Below are 24768 nucleotides of genomic sequence, written 5' to 3'. Positions count from 1 at the left end.
CAACAAAAACAAACTTTCATACACTTTCAGTGCTTTTCATCAACACATACTGTAGATCCTGTATGTATTTAGGGTACATGATTTACAGAAATATCAAACTCAAAATGGCAGCCAGTTCACACTGAGCTGGATTTGATCAAGTCTGCAAAAGTACAACAACATAAAAAAGCAAAACCTCACTTAAATTTCTTAAATTAATAAAATAACAAAAATATTTCCTGGTAAAACTTAATTTGTACTATGGAGCACCCAAAGTGGGAAAATCATAAAATCTTTTTTTTTGGGTTCAAAAACCAAAAGCACCAGTGTATAGGATTTAGTAGCATCTAGTGTGTAGTTGCTGATTACAACCTCCTCACCTCACCCTCTCCTCTTGAAGGAGAAATGACAGGGGTTGCATAATGCATGAAAATCCCTATATAGAGCCAGTGTTTAGTTTAGTTTAGTCTGTTCTGGTCCACATGGTGGATCAACATGGTGGACTCCATGGAAGAGGACCGGTGGTGTAGATATAACAGGCTTGTTCTGAGGTCACAAATTTTTTTTCTTGTTTTAAGGTGATTGCACAATAATGGAAACATTGTTCTGTTGTGTAAAATTATTTAGCCCCCTAAATCTGACACACTGGACCTTTATGTACATAAGGATTAAAGAATGTAACGTAGGCTTCAACATATATTGATATTTGCTACATTTTATGGAACTGGTGGATGCTGTAACAAAATGACGTACCTTTGAATACTTTAACAGCAAAACAAAACAAAACAAAACAGAAAATAAACAGATAGTGGCCTTGTGTCCCTGCTTTGACTCCAACATTTGGGACATCAAACCACCTATTTCTCTCCTCAGCTGTCACCATTCAATAACATCTTTAAAAAAATGTAATGAAAACAAAGGAATTTTCACATGTTGCTTTTTAGGCTCTCTGCTGCCTCTGGTGCTCAGTTGGAGGCAATAAAGGGAAAAAAAAACACTGACTCATCTGCTAAAATCAAGTATTTGCTGATTCAAGGTTCAGATGAACTCTTGTTTCTTCTTGTTTTTTTCCAGCAGTTCATTGTGACATTCTTTGTGCTGAGGTTGAAAAACCAAACAGGTCCAAAAATGGTAGATCAGAAAACATCTGTCTGATATTTTAAGCCCAGAGCTTGGTTTATTTGACTGCTGCTCCTCTTTTTTCGTTCCATTTTGGTGTTTTGGAGGATTTATCAGCTGCCAGTTAAGCCAGGCTCCTCTGCCGCGGCTTGATCCTTAGATACAGCTGGGAAATAAAAGGGAAACAAGTTTCTCATTAAAACACCATTAAGATCAAATTGAAATACTGAACCTTCTTACATAAGTTGAGTAACAGGTTCCTCAGAGCTACTTTTAAACCTGACTAAAACAGACAACTGGAAGAAACAGCAGAGTGACACTGGCAGGGTTGATGGTTCAATTCCCTGTGGAGCTCAATGAACAGAGCAGGACTATACTGTATTTTCCTTTGAAATAGACGAAGGCTGTTCGGCAAAATTTAATTTAATTTACATTTGCCAGATAATTGTAACTGATATCTAACAATTTTTTCTGGATGTGGAAATAACTATATAATATTAGCAGTATTTACATTTCCTGGACTAATCTAAGCCTGAAATTTATATGAATTGATGATTTATATGAATTGATGAAATAATTTTACTGTCTAAAACATTTGTATAAGCTCTCAACTTCTCTATCAGCTTACCCCAAGCAGGTTGCGAGGGATGTAGCCCTCACGGTCACCACATCTTGCCCACCACCACTCCGTCTCCACCTTGTCCTCCCGCCTCAGCACTGTCATGCAGTCACCTTCGCTAAAGCCGAGCTCATCTTCGCTCTGAGGCTCGTAGTCCCACAAGGCGTACACCACGCCGCGATTCATCACGCCCATCTTCTCCTGAACGCCTGCAGGGACACAAAGAGGAAGAATTTAGAAACTGCATCATCTCAACAAAATCAGTCAGTGTTGTAGGACCATCATTGTAATAGGCAGTATGGCAAAGTTAGGACCCTGAAACACCCTCAGAGACCTTCTGCATGTATCTCTATTATTTCCTTGGGACTCTTCAAAGACCCCTGAAGCCGTTTCAATGTTTCTTAAAATCCTAACTGGAACCTGTGAATCACTGTCACCACAGACCCCTGAAACATTCCTTAAATAACCCTTAAATAACTCTAACCCTAACCCTTCCTGAAATAAAATGTATTATTATTATTATTAAATATTAAGAAGTAACTTCTGGAGATCACCACTGTTCTCATACTTATCTTTATTAGTCAATTCAGTTATACTAACATAACATAACAAGTTACCCTTCAAACCCTGAAAGAACCCTTTGAAGAACTTGCAAGTGGAGCTCTCAAACCCTATGTAATCCCCATGAATCACCCAGATGCTGTTACTTGCTTAGGACTCCTGGAAGCTCCTCAATGGCCTTGAACCCCCAAACATCTGAAATTCCCACCTGAAAATCTTTTATTTTAAAACCCTGCTTAGAACTCATGGGAACTCCTTAAGGATTCCCCAAACCTGACTCTTTGTCAACAATCCTGAAAGACCTAACAAGCCTCTGAAACCTCCTCAATAAAATGTGTCCAACTAAACACTGTCAAAGAAAAGGACATTCCCCAAACCAGTGAACCTAGTGAACCAGTGAAACAAATCTTAGAACTTCCGAAGTCTTTGGAAATGATCTTTTCTCATCTTCTCGTAAACCTCCTCAAACTATTTGAACCTAAAGACGGAACCAAAGTCTTTCAAAATTCTCTTTAAAACCATCACAAACCATCCTTATTGACTCTGGAGCCTCCTTGTGGTCTCTCTGAACTCCCCCATCGAAATTCCCCATTGACCCCTAGAACTTACATAAGCATCTCCAAAACCCCACCTTGGATCACCCAAGCTTGTGGACTTTTGAAGTTCTGTTAATATGATACAAAAGCATTCTGAAGATCCTGCAGTGCAACACATTATGTTCTGTCTTACCATAAAGGAATTGGGAGCACTGGGCGTAGCCATCCTCCATCTCCTCACATTTGTCAGCAGCTGTCTGCATGTCGCTATATGTGGTGGCAAACACAGCTGCCCCCGACTCCACCAGGAACTTACAGACCTGGACATTGTTACAGGAGGCAGCACAGTGGAGGGGAGTCCTAGAGATGAGGAAAGGAAAAAAAGGTTTGAAAGAAATGTTCATACTAGGTAGCCTGGTCCCAGAGTTCTGGATCACATCCTACATCGCAGGTTTGACAGACTCTTCTTGTTTGGCCAATCCAGATCTTTGTGGGAGGGATTAACAATGTTAGCTCTTACCTAACTAGTTACCAAAAGAAAAATGGCCACAAAATGCTGATTGTTATACAGAAACAATAACTACTAAAATAACAACCCTAGTGAGACTGGACTGTACTTACCAGCCATCGCTGTCTGCAGCATTGGCATTGACACCGAACTGAACCAGAAACTTAACGATCTCTGTATGACCAGCACAGACGGCATTATGCAGCGCCGTTATCCCCTCATCATTTGGCATGCTAGGGTCTTCCACCTGCAGAGTGGACATATGATTACATATTTATAGTACATATTTTTTTATATAACCTGGAGTCAAGATGATGATTTCAGTAGCTGTTAAAAAAACAGGGTGTAAGATTTAGTGGCATCTAGCAGTTGAAACATGAAACACCGCCCCCAGTGGACCGACAGAGTAGCGACAGACAGTAGTGAGACTTACATCGTAGATGACTCTTTGAACGAGATCATACTCGCCCTCCAGAGACGAGTCCAGCAGCAGGGCCAGAGGGTTGAACTTAACTCGCATATTGTGGTCAATCCGCTCCGAGTTGACTTTCCGAAGGATTGACTTCTTACCCTGAGAGAACCAAGAGAAAGATGAAAATGAAGAAGATAATAATGTTTTTTTTAATCATTTAGGTGAAGTGATCCTTTAATAAACTCACCGGGGGCACTGTGACCTGCCCTGTGACCTCCGGCGGCTGCAGGTTGAAGTCATCTCCTTGCTCCCCCTCACCACAGGTGGGGTAAGGTGGGGGTGGGTAAGGAGGGAATTCCTCTGCAAAGGAATCTGGAAGGACTGAGGCAGTTGGACACACCTCCTCCTCCCCCTCCTTGTCCTCCAGAGGAGGGGGCATGGAGCGGCAGGAGGTGGGGTCAGGGATGGGTAAGCGGGGAGGCAGAGGGGGTGGGGTCAGGCTGTCTTCTGGGCTCTCAGCAAGCGATTGGTTGGAGCCAGTTCTGGTATTGTCGTCGACTCTGAACATTACATTTGCACTACCTATCCCATCCTCATGAACCCCAGGATGAGCATATGTCCCTGCTGGAACAACTGTCTCCATGGGGATGGTTTCCATGGCAGCTAGAGTGGTTTTCTGATAGAGCAGCTTTTGGATGTTAGGTCCGGCAGGGCCCTCAGGCTCTGTGATGGAGCTACGTTTCTTCAGGGGACGGGGGGCATGGTGCAGCCTGCGGCGCAGGGCCTCCAGGTCGGCGTCGCTGGGGTTCCTGTGAGGGTTTGACAGGAAAGGGAGGAGCTTGGTGGGGCTGAGCGGTCGTGGTGTAGCACGCTCTGTTGTCTCTGCTCCAATACCTTCGCTGTTAGCCAGGCAACTGTTGTCAGCATCACTCCCATCAGTCACAGCACAACCAGAATTTGTACCGCTGTCTGAGGCTGCAGACTGATGTCCTCCGCTCGTTTGGAGGACTGGTTTCCCATAAACTGTGAGGGTGCAAAGAGACACATCAGAGCACAAAGTAACAAAACCAGCAATAAAAGCAATAACAGTAGCTGTATTAGAGCATCACCTCTGGGCTGGCTGCGGGGCAGTGTGCCACCACTTGGTTGGTAGCCCTTCCCTGGTGTGGCTTGCTGGGTGTACATGGAGTAAATGGACGAAGCTGCCAGAGTCTGAGGCTTCTGTAGAACAGGTTGGGGTGCCTCCGAGATGTCTGGGGTGTACGGCCGTATGGCGGCAGCTGGCGGACTCTCCTGCTTGTTGGGCAGAGGGAGGGTGTGGCTGTGGCTGGAGAGGACCCCCGCAGCCTTGAGTTGGCCCCCAACTGGACGCACCTTACCAGGGAAGGTCCCAGTGCTATAAGGGGGCTTGGAGAAAGTTGGGGGGCCAGACGAGGAGAATGGTTTGGGCTTACTGGGTATTGGAGGTGGTGCAACCATCTTGGACGAACCTTTACCTGATGCCTAGAGGTGAAATACAAGTAACAAGTGAAGTAACAATTCCAGGTAATTCAGGTCCAGTTTGATTGTTAACAGAGGTTCACTATGCTACAATACAATCACAATGTTAATCATTTTTCTGATTTCACCTCATCAATGACAAACAAATATGAAGTTTGTGGTAGTAAAGAATGAGAGTGTGTGTTGATACCTGATTGTCTCTGAGCATGTTTTCAGTAATGTGAGGGATCCGTGAGGGGACAGGGGGCGGGATGTCAGACCCAGAGGGGCCCTTTTGGTCTGTGAGAGTCTTACCACCTGTAACATTCAAGATTCAAGGTTCAAGTTTACTTTATTTGTACGTAGGGAAATTTATCTTGGACATAAAGATTCCCACATAAACAATTGTAGTGCAGACATAACAGACACAAAGCGTATTCAGATACAAGCAACACAACCCTTTTTTCACAGCCTCCCTGTGTTCTGAGTTTAGGAGATTCATTGAGCAATGAAAATGGTTTTCTGGCTATTCAGGTATCTCATCCTGTATTTAATTTTAACCCTATAGTGTTTCTATCTGATGGGAGCAATTCGCAGCAATCATCATTGTAACAGACATCTTTTACTCCAGCATTTTTAAATACAACCAGTAAAGTTGTTTTATCTCCAGGACAAAATGCTGCTTTACTTCTGGGTTTGATTTTTTTATGTAATTGCAACCAATCCTCAAATCGGATCTAAGTGTTGACAAAACATATTAATCAAAGAAATGTTAGGTCATATTTGAACAAAGACTGACAAGTTGTTCACCAAAAACAACATCACATATTATGGACATTAGAAATTGAGTCTTGACTGACCTGAGTTGTAGGAGCTGAGGCTGGACATGCGAGGCAGGGTGGAGGCATGGCTGTAACCTCCACTGGAATCAGAAAAGGCGCCGCTCCAGTCAGAGAGTTTGGTTTTGGATGAAGCAAAACCTATACAGGACAAAGAAACCTATATCCAGCACACTGCAGTACAAGTTCTGGACACATCAGTACAACTGATACTTTAGCAAGCACAAAGACATTTACTTTTCTTTCTATTCTAGCTTTTAGAGTGACTTCATTTACAGTACCTGAGGCAGGTTTGGCTGGTCTGGGAGGCGGCTTCAGGGACGAGTCAGGCATAGGCAGGGTGGCGGTGCCGTCTGGGTATGCCGGCTTCACCAGAGCCTCCTGGCAGGCCGGCATTGGAGGACCCTGAGAGCTTGTTGTGGAGGACGACTGGATGTATGGTCCGACGGCTGCCACTCTGGAGACCCCACCATGCTGAGGGGTCGCTCCGTCTGAAACCACCTAGATGGAAATATTTCACAGACGCAGCAATTTTTGATTGTGTGGTGTATAAGGTCTGCAGATAGAAGCTATTTATTCATTTATTAGTTCATAATTATGCATTTTTCTGACTGATTTATTAATTTTGTGTATGCTCACTGGCAGGTTCTCCTTCTGCTGCAGGGCAGCTTTCTTCTTCCAGAGCCGCTGTCGGAGCTCAACTAGCCGGCGGTCCATCGCTGCCACCTCCAGGTTCCTCTTGTTCAGGCTGTCTCTCTGCTGCTGCAGCCTGCCGCTCTGATCCTGGTTCAACTTGTTTCTTAACTGAAAGATCAGGAATGATGTTCAGTGACAAAACAGGTAAGAAAGGAGAAAGGTAACATCGCAAAGTCAACATTAAATAGTTAGTCGCTCTCGCACTTGCTCTCCTGCTAAGCTCTAGTTAGTCAGTACGCTGAAATTCCCACATCACAAATGTAATTATCAGGACATATTGTGACATATTTTATGGATATTTAATGTAATATTCATTACATTACAAGAACAGAACAGAACAGCTGATAAACTACAGTGACCACAACAACTGCAGAAAGTTTGTGTTAAACAAGAAATACATTTTTTTTATTATTACTTCCAGCCTCTAAAGTGTGGAAATGAGCTGACTGATATTGTAGATTGAATATTTCATTGATTGGATAAAACAAGACATTTGAAGAGGTCACAATGAATTATTTTCTACATGACTACCAAATGAATAATCCAGAAAATCAATGAATTTGAATTTTATTTTTTCTCCTCACTGTGTCATTTGTTCTGATGCTGTAAGTGAGTTTCATTATATATGAAAAAAATGAAGAGGACTGCTAACACAGATACCCTGGAGGTCATGTTGGAGGTCTGATGAAGTCCTCACCTGCAGCTCTTTATAGAGACGATCCAGCTCAGCTGTGGAGGACGTGGAGGTGTTGTGGTGATGAGAAAGAGAAGGAGGAGGAAGAGGAGGCTCTAGTCTGTTACTCCTCAGCGTCTCCAGCTGGTCGCTCAGCTCCTCCACCCTCGACACAGCGACCAGCAGTTCCCTCTGCTTCTGCTGGAACATACCGGTCATCTGCTCGATCTCCTCCACTGACACACACACGAATACAGTCACATATGAGATACGAGTGCTAATACGGTACCAGAGATGGACTACTAATACCAAAACAATACATTTACATTGGCAACTCTTTTTAAATTAGCAAAAGAAGCCAAAATACTTAAGAAAACAAGACATTTTAAAAACTTTGGCTCACACACACATGCAGCTTAGCAGCTGTGAATCTGAAAGGATGAAATAGCAACATTCGAAATGACAATCATCTTATGTAAATCCTGTAATTTCTATAATGATGACCCAGAGTCGGGGTCAGTCTGATCTAATTTATTCTAATCTGATCTGGTCAGATTCAACTTACATGGCTGTGATTACTGCTGACAGTACACTGCATATATACTGAACATATCCTGCTGGTATTGGTTTAATTACAAACTGCATGTGGTAACTTTTGTGGTTTCAAAATGGAGTACCAGAAATCCTGCGAGGCGTGAGATGATGCAAACTATCACGGCCAAATAGTGCAAATCTTTTAAATCTTTTAATGTTGTTTTGTAAAAAAGTAAAAAAATATCGTTTGTGCGTTGTGCCATTTTTTTTTCAGTGCCTGACTGACAAAGAAGCAGCTCATTACTCACTCAGTTTTTAATTTATTTATTTCTAAAAAACTAAGCTAGTGCAGTTCTCTGGATGTTTTTGTGAGAGTGACACTTTATTTCTAATATAAATCAAAATCAATCAATAAAAATCAACTTTTCCAAGGCAGAAATTTCTACCCACAAATCAGTCCAATGTAATACATAATCAACCCGTTGACATGTCTCCTATTATCTAAGCAATCCTCCTTTCAGTGCATACACAATAATTAACTTTACAAACTGTAACACCTTTTCAATACAAACGTTGCATGTTTCTGGGGCTAAATGTGTCACATCTGCACCTGAAAACCACAAACACCTTACTAAATATAGCCCAGGGTGCAACCACTACACACTCCTCTAAGAAAAATATGATTGCATTGAAGTGAATGGGAAAACCCCTTGTGTTTGGAAATACTGTACAAAGTAAGAACATAATATTTATTTCCAGCCATGTTGTCTGCCTCTTGCTCAGCTCACAAAACTTCATCTCTTTTCTGCCAGATTTGTGTTTTCTGGCTTCAGCCAGTAGCTGGCAAAGAAAACGGTGAGTGAACACAACTTCAGTCTGCAGAATGGTTTAGTTGCTGGTCCTCTTTGCTGTAGCCACACTTTTAAAAATAAATATAACTTTTAACACAGGCGTCACGTTGCAACAAAATCTGTCCAGTCACCCAGATATCCGTCACACTGACCTAGTTTGCTGTTGCTGAGGCGTTTCTGCTCCACCTGCCCCCTGAGGGCTCGAACTCGTCGCAGTTTGGCCTCCTGGTTGTGTGCGTTCTCTCTGAGCTGCCTCAGTCGCTCCTGTTCAGACACTTCCTGCTGCTGTTGCTGCCGCTGATCCTGCAGCTTCAGGTAGCGTAGCCGCTGCTCCTGTGACATCCAGCAAACACACTCCATCAGTCAGTTAATAGGTCTAAATCAGCGTAATGCATGTCAAGTAGAGCAAGAGCTGTGGTGAACGATGGAGCAAAAAGGCCGCCTTCATAGAAAGGGGTAAGATGATGAACAAAAAGTTTCAGTTTCAGACTGTCTCTCTTCATGATGTTGCACTCAATTGAGTGTGAAGAATGAAAATAGAAAGGTCAAAGAAAAGTGAAATAAAAGTTCATCTGGTCAATCACTGCATAAAGCTAAAAAAGTCAGTGGTTGAATTCCAGCACCAGAAACATGTGGAAGACAAAGGTTTCAGATGCCCTCAGACGGTCCTATGAGCACTTTGTTTAAAGCTTAGTGAAGCCCTTGTTAGGTACTGTCAGGTATTCTGGCCATGTGGCATTCGTACACGAGAAACAGCACAGGAGTATATTATAAGGGATAGTGATAGTGATAGTGATAGTGATGTGAGTTGTTATTGGCAGTAATAATGATAGAAGTAACAGTAATGTGTGGATATGTTGTACCTTGGAAGCCAGCAGCTGCTGCTGGGCATTGATCTGCTGCTGCTGTCGGGTTGCCAGATCCTGCAAATCACCCAGTGTCATGTCCAGACGAGGTGCAGAGACCTGCATCACACACCAACACAGTCAGAGTTCACCTTCAAATGAACCAACTTTCAGAGATGCAGCCTTCACCTTCACTTCAGTCTGCAGTGAAAATATTAACTTGTTAGTTAGCAGACTAGTTATCAATGCATCCAACAGCTGCTAAAAGCTTCATTTGCCCTTTTTCCAAGTCTATTAACACACATGTTCAACACACAACATATAAACCAGACAGACTTGAAGCTGCTAACAGTTTCCCCCTGCTTACACTCTTTGTGCTAAACTAAACATGTACCCACATCTATCTTCTTCTTTGTCTCTGAGTAAAAGTTTCTCACCCCGTTCTCCAGACATCTCTCCACAGAAGCTTTCACCTGGTTCCTCTTCATCATCTGATCTGCAACTCTGGATCCACCTGGAAAGTAAAACACAGTTTGTGTAGATGCTATTTTTATTACATTTTTTTGCCCTGCCAGCAGCGTAGCTCTGAAATTCGAGTAAATTTTTTATTTTGTCTAATGCTTTGGTATATGATGAAATACCTACAGAACTAATGACATTCCTGTTTGCAAATTAGGGAAGTGGATGGGAATGTTGTAGGTTTGAGGCTGCACATTAGATGACTGTAGGAAAATATGAAATAACTGCAGTGGTTTTATAATATTTTGAATGATCCATGTTAAAAATGATCTGACTGTCCGATCTGGACCACTTATCGGCTCACAAAAACCTCAGACGGGATTTCCATGTTTTTAGGGCAGAAAAAACAAGCAAATCACAATCCATCAGAAAAATCCCTGCAGAGTCCAGCAGCTGCATGCTTGACTCCCTTGAGTCATAAGCTGATTACAATTTGTCATCTACTGTAGTTACACATTGAACCTCATTCGATACCGTGCAGCTGATCCTGCTGTTGATCTGCATTGTGCTGTCATTACCAGAACTGTGAATACTCTACAGTAGTTCAATTTAAGTATTTATACTCAGTGTTGTCATCCACATCAGACCGCACAGTTGTTTGTCTGGAGGAAGATTTTCATTTTCCCAACAATGTTTGTTACATCTGCTCGTTTTGCTGTTTGTCATGCCTAACAAGCACTTTTAACACTAATTAAGATTAGTTTGCAGTTTCTACGACTACAACTACAGCCAAATAAAATGCCAGAGTTTTGCAGTTGTCTGTGAACAAAATGCGAATAAAAAAAAAAATTGTGATGAAAGCACTAGTTCACTACATGTTGTGGATTTGCAGCTGGCAGACTTTAGCGTGTAGCTGACATCAAACTGCATTTTTTTGTCACTGTGTCATAGCAGGTGATCACAGTAAGGAATTCTTAGCGTGACTGGTCGAGAGAAATGGCTACACACTGACGAAGCCTGTCACAATAACTCGTTTTGTTGGATGATATATTATCTCAGAAATCATTGCAGTAAATTTGTATATTTTTTGTCATTTTAACATAATTTTATGCCAGTGATATAATGGTTATATAACAGCATAACAATGGCATAACAATGCAATCTATAGGGTCATATTTAAATTTGACCTAATGTGCGTAATGGAAGAGTAAAAAGAGATGTAATTTTCCCTCTGGATGATGAGGACAGAAGCAACAGGACCAGAAACGATAACAAAACAACACTCTGAGGTCATGTCCATATATTGCACAGTAAGTTGATAATATCATGACAAGCCAATCATAGCTAGACTTACAGACGTGTTTCCGAAAGGAGGTGCCAGAGATCAAAGTCCCTGCTCCACCTGACCACACCAACAACATGATTCCTCTTTCACTTTGCCATGTTTAAAGTTGTGTTTTATTGTGTTTATTGTGTTTAGTTGTGTACAATTATTTATATCAGGCACCATGTACAAAATCTGTAAGAAGAGAAAAGATGCTTTGTATCAGATTTAACTACTAGATCATTTTTCATCTGTAGTCCCTGAGCAGGCAAAAGAAAACAATAAAACAGAGAGCAAAACCTCTCATCTCCACTACAAATGTACCAACAACCTATTGATAACATGCATATAAAACATTTTAACTTCAAGGGAAGAAATATGGAAACCTGTGCAGGTTTTCAGATTGTTTGGCTTTAAAAGAAAGCTTAGATTGTGCAAAGAACAGAGCTTTGTTTAGGGATGCTACTATTGCCCCTAAGAGCTCAGCTCATTTGCTCAAAATGGAACAAAGCTCTTCAGCAGTGGAGGATCAGCACTGTGGATTATTTTGTGCATGAAAATGAGTTTTATATTTAAGTTTATTATAGTGATGATACTGTATTTTTTTAAACTATTGAGTAGAAATTATCGAACAAACAGAAGATGTTGTGAGGTGTGCTGCACTGATTGTCTTCCGGGATGATTAAATGATTAATTGTCCTACCTCACGTTCATTTTTGTGATGCCCCACTTCTGTCAGGTTGGGCTCTTATCAGGGTGAGGTGTATAATCTGATCCCAGCATAACTGACTGTTCATGTAATTCTGTGATAGTTTCATCTTCATACAGAATCATAATAAAATTTAAAGGGCACATAGATTTCTTAGTTTTCAGGAAAATGGCGAACCACCTGTGTCTGACTCGCTCTAGTTCCAGGCGGGGTGGGGGTGGGAAAGGACTTCACGGGAAATGAGCATTACTGCCTGCTGCACAGTTGATCTATTTATATTTCTCTCCCCAGCTTGGACACCTCAGTCCCCCTGTGCTGCAGTCTTTATCTCTGTTAACTACCCACTGTTGGAGCCATGTGTCACCTCTGATACACATTGAGTGACCAGCTGCTTCTTTTCATTTGTGAGGAGTTTGGAGATTCACACTATCCCCCGAGAGCCCTCCTGCCTCCACACAGGAGCTCTGAGTAACCAGAAAAAATCTCTATTGCAGCAACACCAACACGATCCCTCACTGGCTTCCCGCCAACAAGCACGATGTGTTGAACCCTCTGTTGTGATGGGCAGGCGTTTCTTACCCGACTCTCGTCCTGGAGCTCTCTGGTGATGGAGGAGGTAACGAACCTCCCCCCTCTGCAGCCCCCATCGCTGCAACACCTCCAGCATCCGCTCCCCCTCACCGATGACGCGTTCTGAACGGTTAAAAATCCGAACAAAGACCGTTATTTCAGGAAAATTAGATGACTGTATTGTTGATCACGAGGAAAAGAAAGGTTAAGATAAGCTCACCTGAGCCTCTCCACATCTCAGCAAGGTAGCAGTCAGCCTCACCAGGCTCCTTGCAGAGCTCTACAACATCTCTGCACAGCGTCTCAGGTGTGATGGGGACCTCACTGAAGTGTTGGTCATTGTTGCTGAGGTACACGGTGAGGAACATCTACAAACACAGAGCAGACACTGTTGTTACAGACTGCTGCTTTAGTCATTTTCCCCAGACTCGATACTCAACCTAATTCAAAACACGTTGTCCTCATTAATCACCTTGACACAAAACATTTTGGGTATTTTATCAGCAAATTAGAGTATTTTTAGACTCAGCTTTTTTTGGTTTTTTTTTGTTGGACTGCTTTTACTGTTATTTGGAATAAACTCTGTGGAAGTCGTATGGTGAGAAATCCTCCAAATGTACATGTTTCAACTGTCCAAAACTTCACAGAAGTGGAGATGTCACTTCCTGTCAACACTAATTTGATTAATGACAGTCAATCATAATCAAAAGAAGTGGAGCAGTGTATCCTATGTGGACAGGTTTCTTGCCAAACAGGCTTAAAACAGGGCGTCTGAACCAAGAAATAAAGACAACATTCAGGTAAAACACTGGCAAGCCTTTTAACTTTAAAACAGTTTGTGATGTGACGCATTCAATCTTCTTCACCTTCATGGAAGCTTCCTGTGCTATTTAAGACTAAAACAGATATTTGTGGACATACAGTAACTCCCATGATGCATTGGGCCATCTGTTACTCCAGCAGGGTATCTGCTGTCAAGGCCCAGAGCCAGATCGCCTCCCACAGCCCGCCAACCTGCATGGAGGCAGTGTTCAGCATTTTCTATTCTTTATTTATCCTGGAAGGGTGGTACTGAACGATGACTTGCTCAAAGATTCGCTGGAGGCAACTAAGTTTGAGAGTTTGAACCTTCAATCTTAGCTGGTTTTAGCCCTCATCTCCTCTCCGTCTCAGTGTGACATGAAAAACGAGCTGCCTACGGCGACCTTTCTTTTGGGTTTTCATGAGCAGTGCTCACAGAGCAGAGACTGACTGCAGCATCATTTACATGCAGACGTTGTTGGCTGTTAGTGAGGTTGAAATGAAGCTCACACAAAAACACAAACGAGGAAAGCTCGATATGAGTCCAGCCAGAGTAAAACACAAACCCCTGATGCATGTGAAAATGAATACAACCAAGAAAAAAAGAAAAACACTGGTGTCTAACAGGGTCGGTAAATTGTGAATTGTCCTTCATGGTTTCTAAAGATGTGACAGTGACGCTGTGTATTTGTGCATTCAGCTCTTGTCCTCAGTCCTTCTGTCCTCATTCTGTCTTCGAGCTGCTTCCATCTACAAAAATCGCTTCTCTTTTCGCCACACTGACCATTTAAAGTCTTGCTTCAAGCCAACAGTGCAGCACAGTTTAGAAAAAAATCCACTTTAATAAACTGCTGTACAGCAGAGAAACTGTATTAAAGAGAAACTTAATGCCCCCATTTTCATTTTAACACGTCCACAAGCTCACAAAGTGTTTTTAAATTACAGCCAACAATCACTAATGCTTAAGGTGACTTTTTTATATGTCTGGATGTGGGAGGGGCCAGATTACCATGAATACAATGTTGTGTCGTAGCCTCATTAGACTCAGGATTCATCGTCTGAGAACCAAGAATGTCTGTGCAATGTTTGTACCCATGGTGTTGAGATAGTTTACGAGATAAGTGAATTTTTGCTATACGTATTCGACAAATAAAAGATAGATGTTGAGATATTTCACTGAAAATTAGAAAGTTTGGCCTGCTGGGGATTTATCCTCTGAGGACTACAAATATAAAGATTGTATGGCAATCCATCGAATATTTGTTGAGACATTTCAGTCTGGGCCATAGAGCCTCACCTCTAGCATGGCTAAGAAAGATTGATCTGACATTCAATTATGTATTCAGTTCATGTGTCATGGTGACATTGCTTTCTAATGTATCCAGGACAATGATACAAAGTCTTATATATAGTGAAGTGCAAGTGAGAATGAAATTAAAGGGAGAAGATTAAATGCAAACTTGGCAAAGAGAAATACAGAGAGTCACAATCAAGGAGCTTAAACTGCATGACGAAAGCTTTCTGCTGCCACCTTTTAAACCCCAGGTCACACATCAGGGCTTCACATCAGGATTCTGGGTTTGGAGCTAAATGTTTGGTTTTGAAATCCTAATTTCTCTGGGAAACATTTTTAGGTAATATTATAATATAATATTTGTCAGCTCTGGCCTTGTTCACATCCAAACTAAAAGGTTCAGATGTGAACCGGGACATCATTTAGCCCATTAGTTGGTTTGCACATGGGCGATTTCTCATGCTACTGTCAGCTAAAGCAACTTAACCAATGTTCTTGTCAGCAGAACATTTAATTAAGGAAGAAATCTTTTAGTTTCATTTACAATAATAAAATCAACAGAGAAACTCAGTGACAGAGATGAATTAATCTCAGTAAGAAGCAGCCGGCCTGCTGTCCTACATTCGGCTCTGAAGGAAAACTGGAGCACCACTTTCTTCCTTCAGGTTCGTGCAGATGAAGTGGGTCACTGCCGTCAGTCACTGGACCGAGGTCGACCAGGAAATGCTGCAGCCAATCGGAGCCTGAAGGGGAGAGGCTGTCTGTCCCTCAGGACAACAACAGGAATGGGGGAGTGAGACCTCCTGTCGTCACTGAGGCTGGTTATAGAATTTCAATATGAGTACAGACAGAAGATGTCTGTGTTTATAAAAGTTGGGTAACGAAAAAGACTGCTGTGCACAAAAAACACCCAGCCATAGTTACTGTAGTTAGTGTCACAGGACCTGTTGAACTGACAAGATGTATCCAGATTGTGTTTAGACAACGCTGAGGTGAACTTAAAAAGTGCTTCAAATGTATCCAACAGAGCACTGAAAATAATGTTGAGACACTGTCATACAGGAGAAGCTAACAGAAGTAAGCAATCGTCAGCATGTTAAAAAGCCAAATGTACACATGATGTTACAGTGCTGGTGAAGTGAAGCCAATACAGAAGAACCAATAACTGCAGTTCCTCAAACGTCCACTTGAGGTTGACTCCAGAATGAGTCAATCTCCATAAACCCCCATATTAAAATGTACAGCTCCACAGCAGAAATAAGGTACACTGACAATCCACTTCTTGATTGCTGATTTTAAGCTTAACCAGGAGGGGGCACAGACAGGACTGCCAAGATAGTGGCAACCAGAGCCACCACACTCTTTACAACGGCTCTTTCGTAACGTATGATTGACGCCAAGACATCCATATTTATTCTATGGAATTCCTCCATACCTGGACTGGTCGTTCTATGCAAACGGATCCTAAAGGATTTGACAAACTTACCATTTTTTTGCTCTTTCAAAACATATTTAGCCTTTGTTTTCTTCTCGTAATACTGCAGTTATGCTTCAAGAGAAAAGAATATTTGAAAGAGGCTCCTGGTATGTCTGCCATTGTAAACTCTACTGAATTAAGTGCACGTGTGCAAGAGTTTGCAAATTGGGACACAGCCATATTAAAGTGGCCTTTTTGTGTCTTTTCAAGCCGCCTCCTTTTTGACTAGAGGAGGACCGACCCTGATTTACATGCATGATCTGACCAACAGAGACACATATAAATTGGTTGAGTGTAAAGAAAAGCGTGTAGAATAAATGACAAGTGTAAATGAGGCCTTTTACTCTGTCTCTAACAAGTCTTAGCTTTATGGAAGGTAAAAAAAACGGTGAAGTCACCCTTTAAGTGTTGCTTCACTGTCATCTTATTTGCAGTGAGGATGAATTGCTGATCCATTTCCATACTCCTTATACAGACATCTTGCAATCTCTGTCTGTCTGTCTGTAAGTCAGTCAACAGGCCGAGGCCTTGTTAAACTCCTGAGGCTGCAGCTCTTAATCCAGCCAGGAATTAGCACAGCATCACGCTAGTTAATACCACCAACCAACCCACAACCCCCCACTTCTGTGAAGGAGGAAATGAATGATCCATCGACTGTCTGAAAGACGTCAACAGCTTTATCAAAACAACAAGGATTCATCAACACGAAACTGTATCATGATCCTGACTGACCAGTCAGTTAGTGAAACATTTATCTACTTAAAATTTATGGCATAATTTAATTAACAAAAGATTATCTATTGCAATGTACTGTCTCATCCTAGGGGGAATTTTAAAGTAACATATGATGTTTTGTTATTGTTGCATTATTGTTGTTATAGTTTGTGCACATTTCAGTAAATTAAAGACCTTCAGACCCCTTTTGTTTACTGAATTAAGACTTAGTATGAAATGAAATTTTTAGTGCAGACTGAAATGGTAAATGGCCACAAAGTCAGGATGATCTGTCACGTCCATCTTTTTCTTTCTTTAGAAAGTTTTGCATTAAAAGAAATTTTTTTTTATCAGTTTGTGAAACATTAGCTCTGTTTGTATTATATTATATTATATTATATTATATTATATTATATTATATTATATTTCTAAAGAGGGATACATAGTATTGCTTTGGTATATGAACTGAAATTTAGGTTTCGTAACAACAGTATCTACTAATTTACTGATTGAACTAAATTAATTTTAAAGATTTAGAAGAACAAAGCTGCAGACAAATCACAGAAAGTTGATTGATAACATTATTACGGTCTGTAATGACACATTTGAGTTATTTTGTTTAACTGTAATGAAGACATTTTTGTAGCCTTAAACATACAACATCTGGCATAGAAAAAGTAAAGCCGAACACATGAAACTGTGTTGGAACTTAAATTCCATTGTTAGTATGATTAATGTTTTTATTCAGTCCTGGTGCGTCTGTTCTATTTCTGCTCGGGGAAACATGGTGGTGGCAGCTGGCACACTGCAGGTCACATCCCAAATGTTTTGTAGGCGGCGTGGACGGCTGGAGCCATATGGTCGACAGCATCACGTGATACACCAATATTGGATTAACGAGACACACACACACAACACACACACACACACACACAGCCCAAACCCTGCCTGCTGTTCAGGATACGACCACAGTCAACAACATCAAGACACGAAGCGTCCACTGAACTACTGTTGACACTAAGCTCTGAAACCAGGACTGGTTTCTGATTGGCTGCCTGCTGTATGTTTAATTGTATATATGTCCAAGTCACTAATTAGCCCAAACTAATTATTGGCTTGTCACTTTGGGTTGTTTAAGGTTCACCAAGAGGTCACAATGACTACAATAAAGCCACAGTCAATAAAGACTGTTGACTCTGCTGCCTTCACTAACTCTTTAGTTCATCATACCTTGAAACATCCCAGACAAATTCCTGCCATCAGTACCACGTTACACTAACATGCTAAATGTTAGGACTCTAACTGTACACTAACAAATTAAAGCTGCATTCAAGTCATGTCCGCAGAATGTGATGAACTGAAAACCCACTTGCTGTGTGACACTAGTCTTGTGACCACACCAGATAAATTGAAATTAAGTTTATTAAATTTTATCTTGTTACAGATGCTGTTCCAATACCAGTATGATCCACCTCTATCGTGCTTGTCTGTGGATATCACATGATTTATTATCCTCAAAATGGGGCAGCACTCTGTTCACCTTTTTTTTTCACCCATGATGGCAAAGGCGTGACCTGCCCTACTCTGACTCTGATTGATTAACCCTGATATTTTCACTCTAACTAAGTGGACTAACCCAAACCAATAAAAGCAACAAGTGCAAGCTAATCAGAGTCAGATTCGGGCTGGTCATGTGTGCAGGGCTGACACTGAACACTATCAACTACTGTTTCAGAGCAGCGAAGAAGAGCTGACGTCTGGTAGTGTAACATTAGTCAGAGCTAGATAAATGCAGACTGCCAAAAAATTGAAATTTCCACGGCATTAATTTTTTGTATTTATTCATTCAGTTTTAAAAAGGGTTTAACCTGAGCCAAGACACACTACTGGTACTGAAATCACATGGTTTGAACTAGTAATGGAAATTTAAACAATTACCATATAGGAGTACTTAGAATAAATTTAATTTCTGTAATATGGTCTATTACCATCTTTCACATGTATGTAAATAAGCAGAAAAACAAGTTTAATTTGAGTGCAAAGGTCGAGTGATGTGTGACTGAAAACGTTGAACAGCTAATGTGCAGATCTGTCATTTTTATTATAAAAGATGTGAGTACATGCTAAATGCATACTGACATCCAAATCAATTACTCAAGCACCCATGCCCATCTTTAATTGAAACTATATTACCATACAAACTAAATACATGCTAACATCAAGTTAGAATACTAATTTATAAAGCTTAGCCTGCTCTTTTAGTCCAGAACAAAGACAAAAAAATTGATCCGTTATTGTCTGATCTGTTTTTTTATGCTCACATTTCGCTATACAGACTCAACGGGGCAGTTTGGAGGACGTCTTCCTGCATCATTAACACTCTTGGTGCAAAAACTCACAAAGAAATTGTTGACTATGAGTGTTATTGGTAATGACTGAAGCTGATCTTGCCAGACTTCAAGCTATGCGCTTGTTTCTGAACACAGTGGTTAAGAACTAATTAGCATCCAATGAGGAACTACCGACAGCTACAGTATGATGCGTAGTTTAAAATCAGGTGTTGGTGAAAACGAGAAGTGACTGTTGACAACAATGGCGGCTTCTAAAGGTGTTATCGTAGGTACACGCCAGGTTCATAGTGTACATTAATATTTCATGATGTTGGGTCCCCACCAGACTTTGATTGACAGCTTTTGAGTGAGGCATGAAAGCACATTGAGATACTCTATCAGTGATAAGGATCTGGGAACAAAAAACTACTCTCTCTGTCTGTTGTGTGTTGAGTATCACAGCGTCACAGTCCCCTTTAAGAGGAACAAACACGGATCACAGCGTCTGATGATTATATCGTCAGCTTGGAGATATAAATGTCAGGCTGATATTGTAAATGAACATGAAGATTACAACTTCTCTGCTTTAGTTCCTCATTGCCTGAGGAATACTAAAATAATACTGTTTCCCATATGACCTTGAACTGCGTGTGTGTTTCTGGTCTCTGTGGCAACAGTTACCAAGCAGCACAGCGAGCTCCAATGAGCCCTGCCTGCAAGATGATGAGGATGTAGTATAATGATCAGGGTGTGCTACGTTTTAAAGGAAGCATGTATGAAATATTTAGGGATCATTTTACTGTTTAAGTCACCCACAGACAGGTGTGAAAACCAAGATCGAACTGAACGATACAAACACCCAAAGATCTGCACCAAATCCATCTTCAGTCTAAAACAAATCGGAGTTGGGAGCCGTCTCAAAGCTAAATGTCAGTCATTATGTGGATGTTACACACTTCTGTCTGAATAATAATAAGGTCTGTAAACAGTGGTTCTGGTAAGAGAAGTTCAGCTCACTGTTTCCTCATTGTGCTCTCAGTTTCCTCAAACAGACCTTCCCCCTAGAAACATGACTGATCATGCATGCAGATAGAAACAGCTGAAAACCACACAGTTTAAGTGTTTGCTGGCACTATTATTTAGATTTACAGGACAATTTGTCACACTTCTGCAGGTTTAATTTGCTGCCATCGGTAAATCCATCCAAACAATTCCACTCTGGGGTGAGAGTGTGGTGTTATAAATATAAGATATAAATGTTTTTGTGACCAAATGCAGCAGACATTACTTTCAGTTTGGTTTGTGTGGTCCAGCCACTTTTGAGTTGCGCTGCTTGAAAATAAATACAGCTAGAAATATGTTTATTATTATTGTTGTTGTTATTTTTATGTGCAGTATTGGGGTGACAGGAAAAGTCCTGAAAGAAAGTGTATTATTCTTGTTGTTTTTTTTAAGTTAGCTGATGTTAAGGTGTAATTCTATCTTCTTCTTCTTCTTCTCCTTTCGGCTTTTCCCTTCAGGGGTCGCCACAGCGAATCAGTTGCCTCCATCTAACCCTGATTTCACTGCATCCATAAACCTCCTCTTTGGTCTTCCTCTAGGCCTCCTGTCTGGCAGTTTAAAACTCAGCATCCTTCTACCAATATATTCTCTATCTCTCCTCTGGACATGTCCGAACCATCTCAGTCTGGCCTCTTTGACTTTATCTCCAAAACCTCTAACATGTGCTGTCCCTCTGATGTACTCATTCCTGATCCTATCCATCTTGGTCACTCCCAAAGAGAACCTCAGCATCTTCATCTCTGCTACCTCCAGCTCTGCCTCCTGTCTTTCCCTCAGTGGCACTGTCTCTAGACCAAACAACATCGCTGGTCTCACCACAGTTTTGTTAAGGTGTAATTCTATGATGGTCACAAAAAAAACAGGTCAGTTGCATTTCCTCACATCACCCCCCTTTCCCAGCATGGAGGAGAAACTACAGTGGCTACGAAAAATACAAGAGGTCCCATCTAGAACCAGTGTTTAGTTTGTCCATTTAGGGCTTCTGTAGAAACATAACAGACTAACACGGTGGACTCTGAATATTATATATCATATTGTCTAAATAGAGGCTCCTAAATAAAGACAAAAACATGTAGCACGTAGGATTATCTTTTTAAAACGTCTGGGGAGACTCTTTGATTGAAAATGTTTTACTGTCAAAGTCTGATACCCCTTTGAGTCAATCCCTATGCCCTGCCCTCCATGACTGCGGTTAGAGCTTAAAGGATAAGTCTGAGGATATTTAATATTTTTCTCCTTGTCAACAAATCCCATGAAAACACCCAACAGTGAATGTGTCTACTATCAAATATTGTGTGTACCACAGCCTGATATATCTTCTTTCTCTGCGCCATAGAGCTCCATTAAAAACCCATACTTTTTTTCTTCATCACCACAAACACAGATGGTTTGGTTTGACTCAGTCCCACTTACACCGTCCTGCTGCAACAAATGCTCACTAGTGCACCAAATGTGTATTAATCCACCATTGCTAACAGTCCAAGAAATACATAATTTTCTCCTGTTTGTCTTACAGTGGAATTTTAACAAATTACTGAACATTTGTGCTTTATGCCTTCATTAGGAACCAATGGGCTGTGAAAAGAGTTGAGAGACGGACTAACACATTGTTGGTTTCGGCCTATTAATGTGATTTGTTTACTTTAATCCTTTAATCCAAGTAAAGGTTCTGTAAGTGCTTGTGGTTTGAGGGCAAAAGGTGGGCTATGGTTGTGGTAAAGGGGAACAAAAATCAACAGAGAAACAGAAGCAACATCCCACGTTTCAAACTGAATCAATATAGACTTTTCTTTATCACAAAATGTTTTTAGAGGTGTTTTTACTGATGAAGTCAACTGCAGCCAAAAAACATTTGGCAACAGATTCCACTTTCCACACAACATTTACACATGATTACTTCTTTCCTCAAAAATTACCTTGTTTGTCCGGTGAATGTACTATAAAGGGAACCATTTTGGCATCAACAGAGACTCTCAACAGTGAGAGACAGGATAGACCAGGGCAGAGAGTGTACTCACTCTTATCCACAAGGACAAAAACTTAAAAGGAATACTGAGGATTTATCAGGTACTGCAGTGTGGATGAAAAGGTCAAAACTCCTTTTCACTTACGAACCAGGAGAGTACCTCCATTCAAAATGAAGACAATAGTACAATGGTGTTCTATTATTAGTGGTGATCTCAGGGCGTCTGTTCGTGACATTTGTTGGTACGACGATGAGCTCTGCTGTGTTCCAGTCACTGCACGTCACACACAGACTTGTGTCATGTTCTTGTTAGATGTGACCACTGGATCATTTCTTTAGGTTGTGTCTTCATAAATCATGAGTGTTATTACATTTTCAAAATGTTGCACAAGTGATTCATTTTTCCTGTAGGTGACAAATTAAATCTACTAATCCTACAACTCTCCATCCACTGGACCAACAGATACCATGTTTTTAGTCGCCTGAACGCTGCTTTAATTTAAAGAACCATTCCTGAGCTCATTCATTTAAAAGAGGTGAATTTGACAACATGTTGACTGTGATGGCTCCTCCCAGATGACAGCTGGGAAAGTTTAATCACTAAAATAAGTTTTCTTTGCTTTCATTATGTTATATTTGTTACTTTACTTTATCTGTTTTGCTTGTTTTATTTGACTTTTTTGGGTGTTTTTGTATCACATTATGAATAAGGGAAATCTATTTATATTCACAGTCTGCCTCTGTGGCTGCTGGGGATTTTAGGAAAATTAGGATTTTATGTTGTGTCTTGGCCACCCTTAGACAAGACAAGGAAATTCATTCTGTTTTAGCTATTCAGTTTGGCAAAACAACAACAAATGTGGTTATTACAGCTAACTTTTATGATATTTAAGTCCCTTGTAATTTTCATAAAGAAGAATTAAACCAGGCTAAATTAGTAATAGTAGTAGTAGTATCAGTAGTACAATAGAATGAATACTCAGACAGGTTTTGTGTTTTGTTTTTTTACTGAAACATAACTTTGGAAATATGTTTTCAGTTGAGCATAGTTTAGATGACTTTTTTCAGGTAATGTCCAAAAGGTCTAAATATTGTCTATAGAGTCTAAAAATCTGTGGATCTGCCTATAAAATAACCATGGTGTGTACCTTTTTACCATTATTGTAGAAATAACAGAATTTTGTGAATAACATTACAATTACACGAAGACACTGTAAATAATTATACTTGTACAGCTGTAGAAGCATTCTCTAATATGGTTTATGGTCTTTATATTCTTTTTATCATCTCTCAATCTGCTCACTTCATTTAAGCTAAATTCATCCACATATACGACTTCAGCTCAGTTCAGTCTGATTAAATCCCTTAAATCATAATTAGTTAGAAGAGCAGAATGTTGCATATACAGGTTTATATTAAGAGGCTGTACCCATTAAAGATATTTCTCCTTGAACTTAATATGGGTTTAAGGGTTTGTAACGTGTTAAATGAAGGGATCCTGTTGTGATGGAGATAATTGAAACTACAGGTTAATGCCCTGGCAGGGTAGTAATGAGGATGTTGCCAGTTATTACTGTAGTGATAGTAAAAGAGGAAGACCATATGAATGGATAATGAAAACACAATGTGTGTATTCATGTGTTTTTACACTCACCGGCATCATGTTGGCAGTTTTCCGCTCTGTCGCATGCAGACTGCAGCTGAAACCATCAAACCAGTCCTGCTCCTCTGCTGTCTGTCTGCCTCTGTCTTCTTTATCCACATCAGATTTATTATCACTAATTATATTTCAGCTCGTCCTCGACCTGTTGCAGTGAACCATGCAGGCCTTTCTATCTATCTGCTGTCCGATCTCTCTGGAGAGAAGAAGAAAAAAGGTGATTTCGGAGAGAGGGGTCGGCATGAGTCTGCAGGAGACAGCGCTCAGGTATCAAACTGGTTCTTCTGGTGATGGGCGCAGAAAACAAAGCGCGGCGGGCGGAGCTGGAGCAGCTCTCCTGCTGAGCACTGTAATCCTGCTCAGCATCCACGACCCGTCTGACTGACTGACTGTGAGTGTGTTTGGATCACAACCATTCAATCAACGCAGACCGGTCACCAGCCGGAGGTCCGCTGGCGAGGATAACACCACTTCCGGTAGGATTTTTCAGAATAAAAGCATCGCCTGCTTCTCTTTCCATAATAATATACAGATTGAATACATTAAAACGTAAAATAAATAGATAGATGCTAAATGAATTAATGACAATAATTCAATTCCAGTTCTGTAATAGTAATACTATAAGGTCGTGATGGATCTTTTGCTGAAGTAACATTACCACAGTGTACAAATACTCTGTTACAAATAAAAGCCTGCATTCAGATGTTTACTTAAGTAAAAGTAAACAATTATTATCATCAAAATATATTTA

The 24768-nt window shown here is 40.8% G+C and overlaps 1 protein-coding gene across 1 annotated transcript; it reads right to left on the bottom strand.

The window, feature by feature from the left end:
• Positions 1-558: 558 nt before the first annotated feature.
• LOC104927312 (apoptosis-stimulating of p53 protein 2) lies at positions 559-24485 on the bottom strand. The gene is made up of 18 exons (XM_027283278.1): positions 24012-24485; positions 12934-13081; positions 12723-12836; positions 10089-10165; positions 9670-9771; positions 8959-9139; positions 7446-7657; positions 6692-6856; positions 6334-6553; positions 6074-6193; positions 5425-5531; positions 4844-5237; positions 3982-4757; positions 3756-3893; positions 3436-3569; positions 3008-3174; positions 1727-1926; positions 559-1264 (listed from the first exon to the last, which is right to left on the bottom strand). The coding sequence occupies exons 1-18, from the start codon at positions 24018-24020 to the stop codon at positions 1223-1225; spliced, it is 3306 nt and encodes a 1101-aa protein (XP_027139079.1). The 5' UTR covers positions 24021-24485; the 3' UTR covers positions 559-1222.
• Positions 24486-24768: the final 283 nt, after the last annotated feature.

Source organism: Larimichthys crocea, chromosome X, assembly GCF_000972845.2.
Source record: "Larimichthys crocea isolate SSNF chromosome X, L_crocea_2.0, whole genome shotgun sequence".
NCBI classification, from domain to species: domain Eukaryota; kingdom Metazoa; phylum Chordata; class Actinopteri; family Sciaenidae; genus Larimichthys; species Larimichthys crocea.
This window is presented reverse-complemented; position numbering and strand designations above follow the sequence as displayed.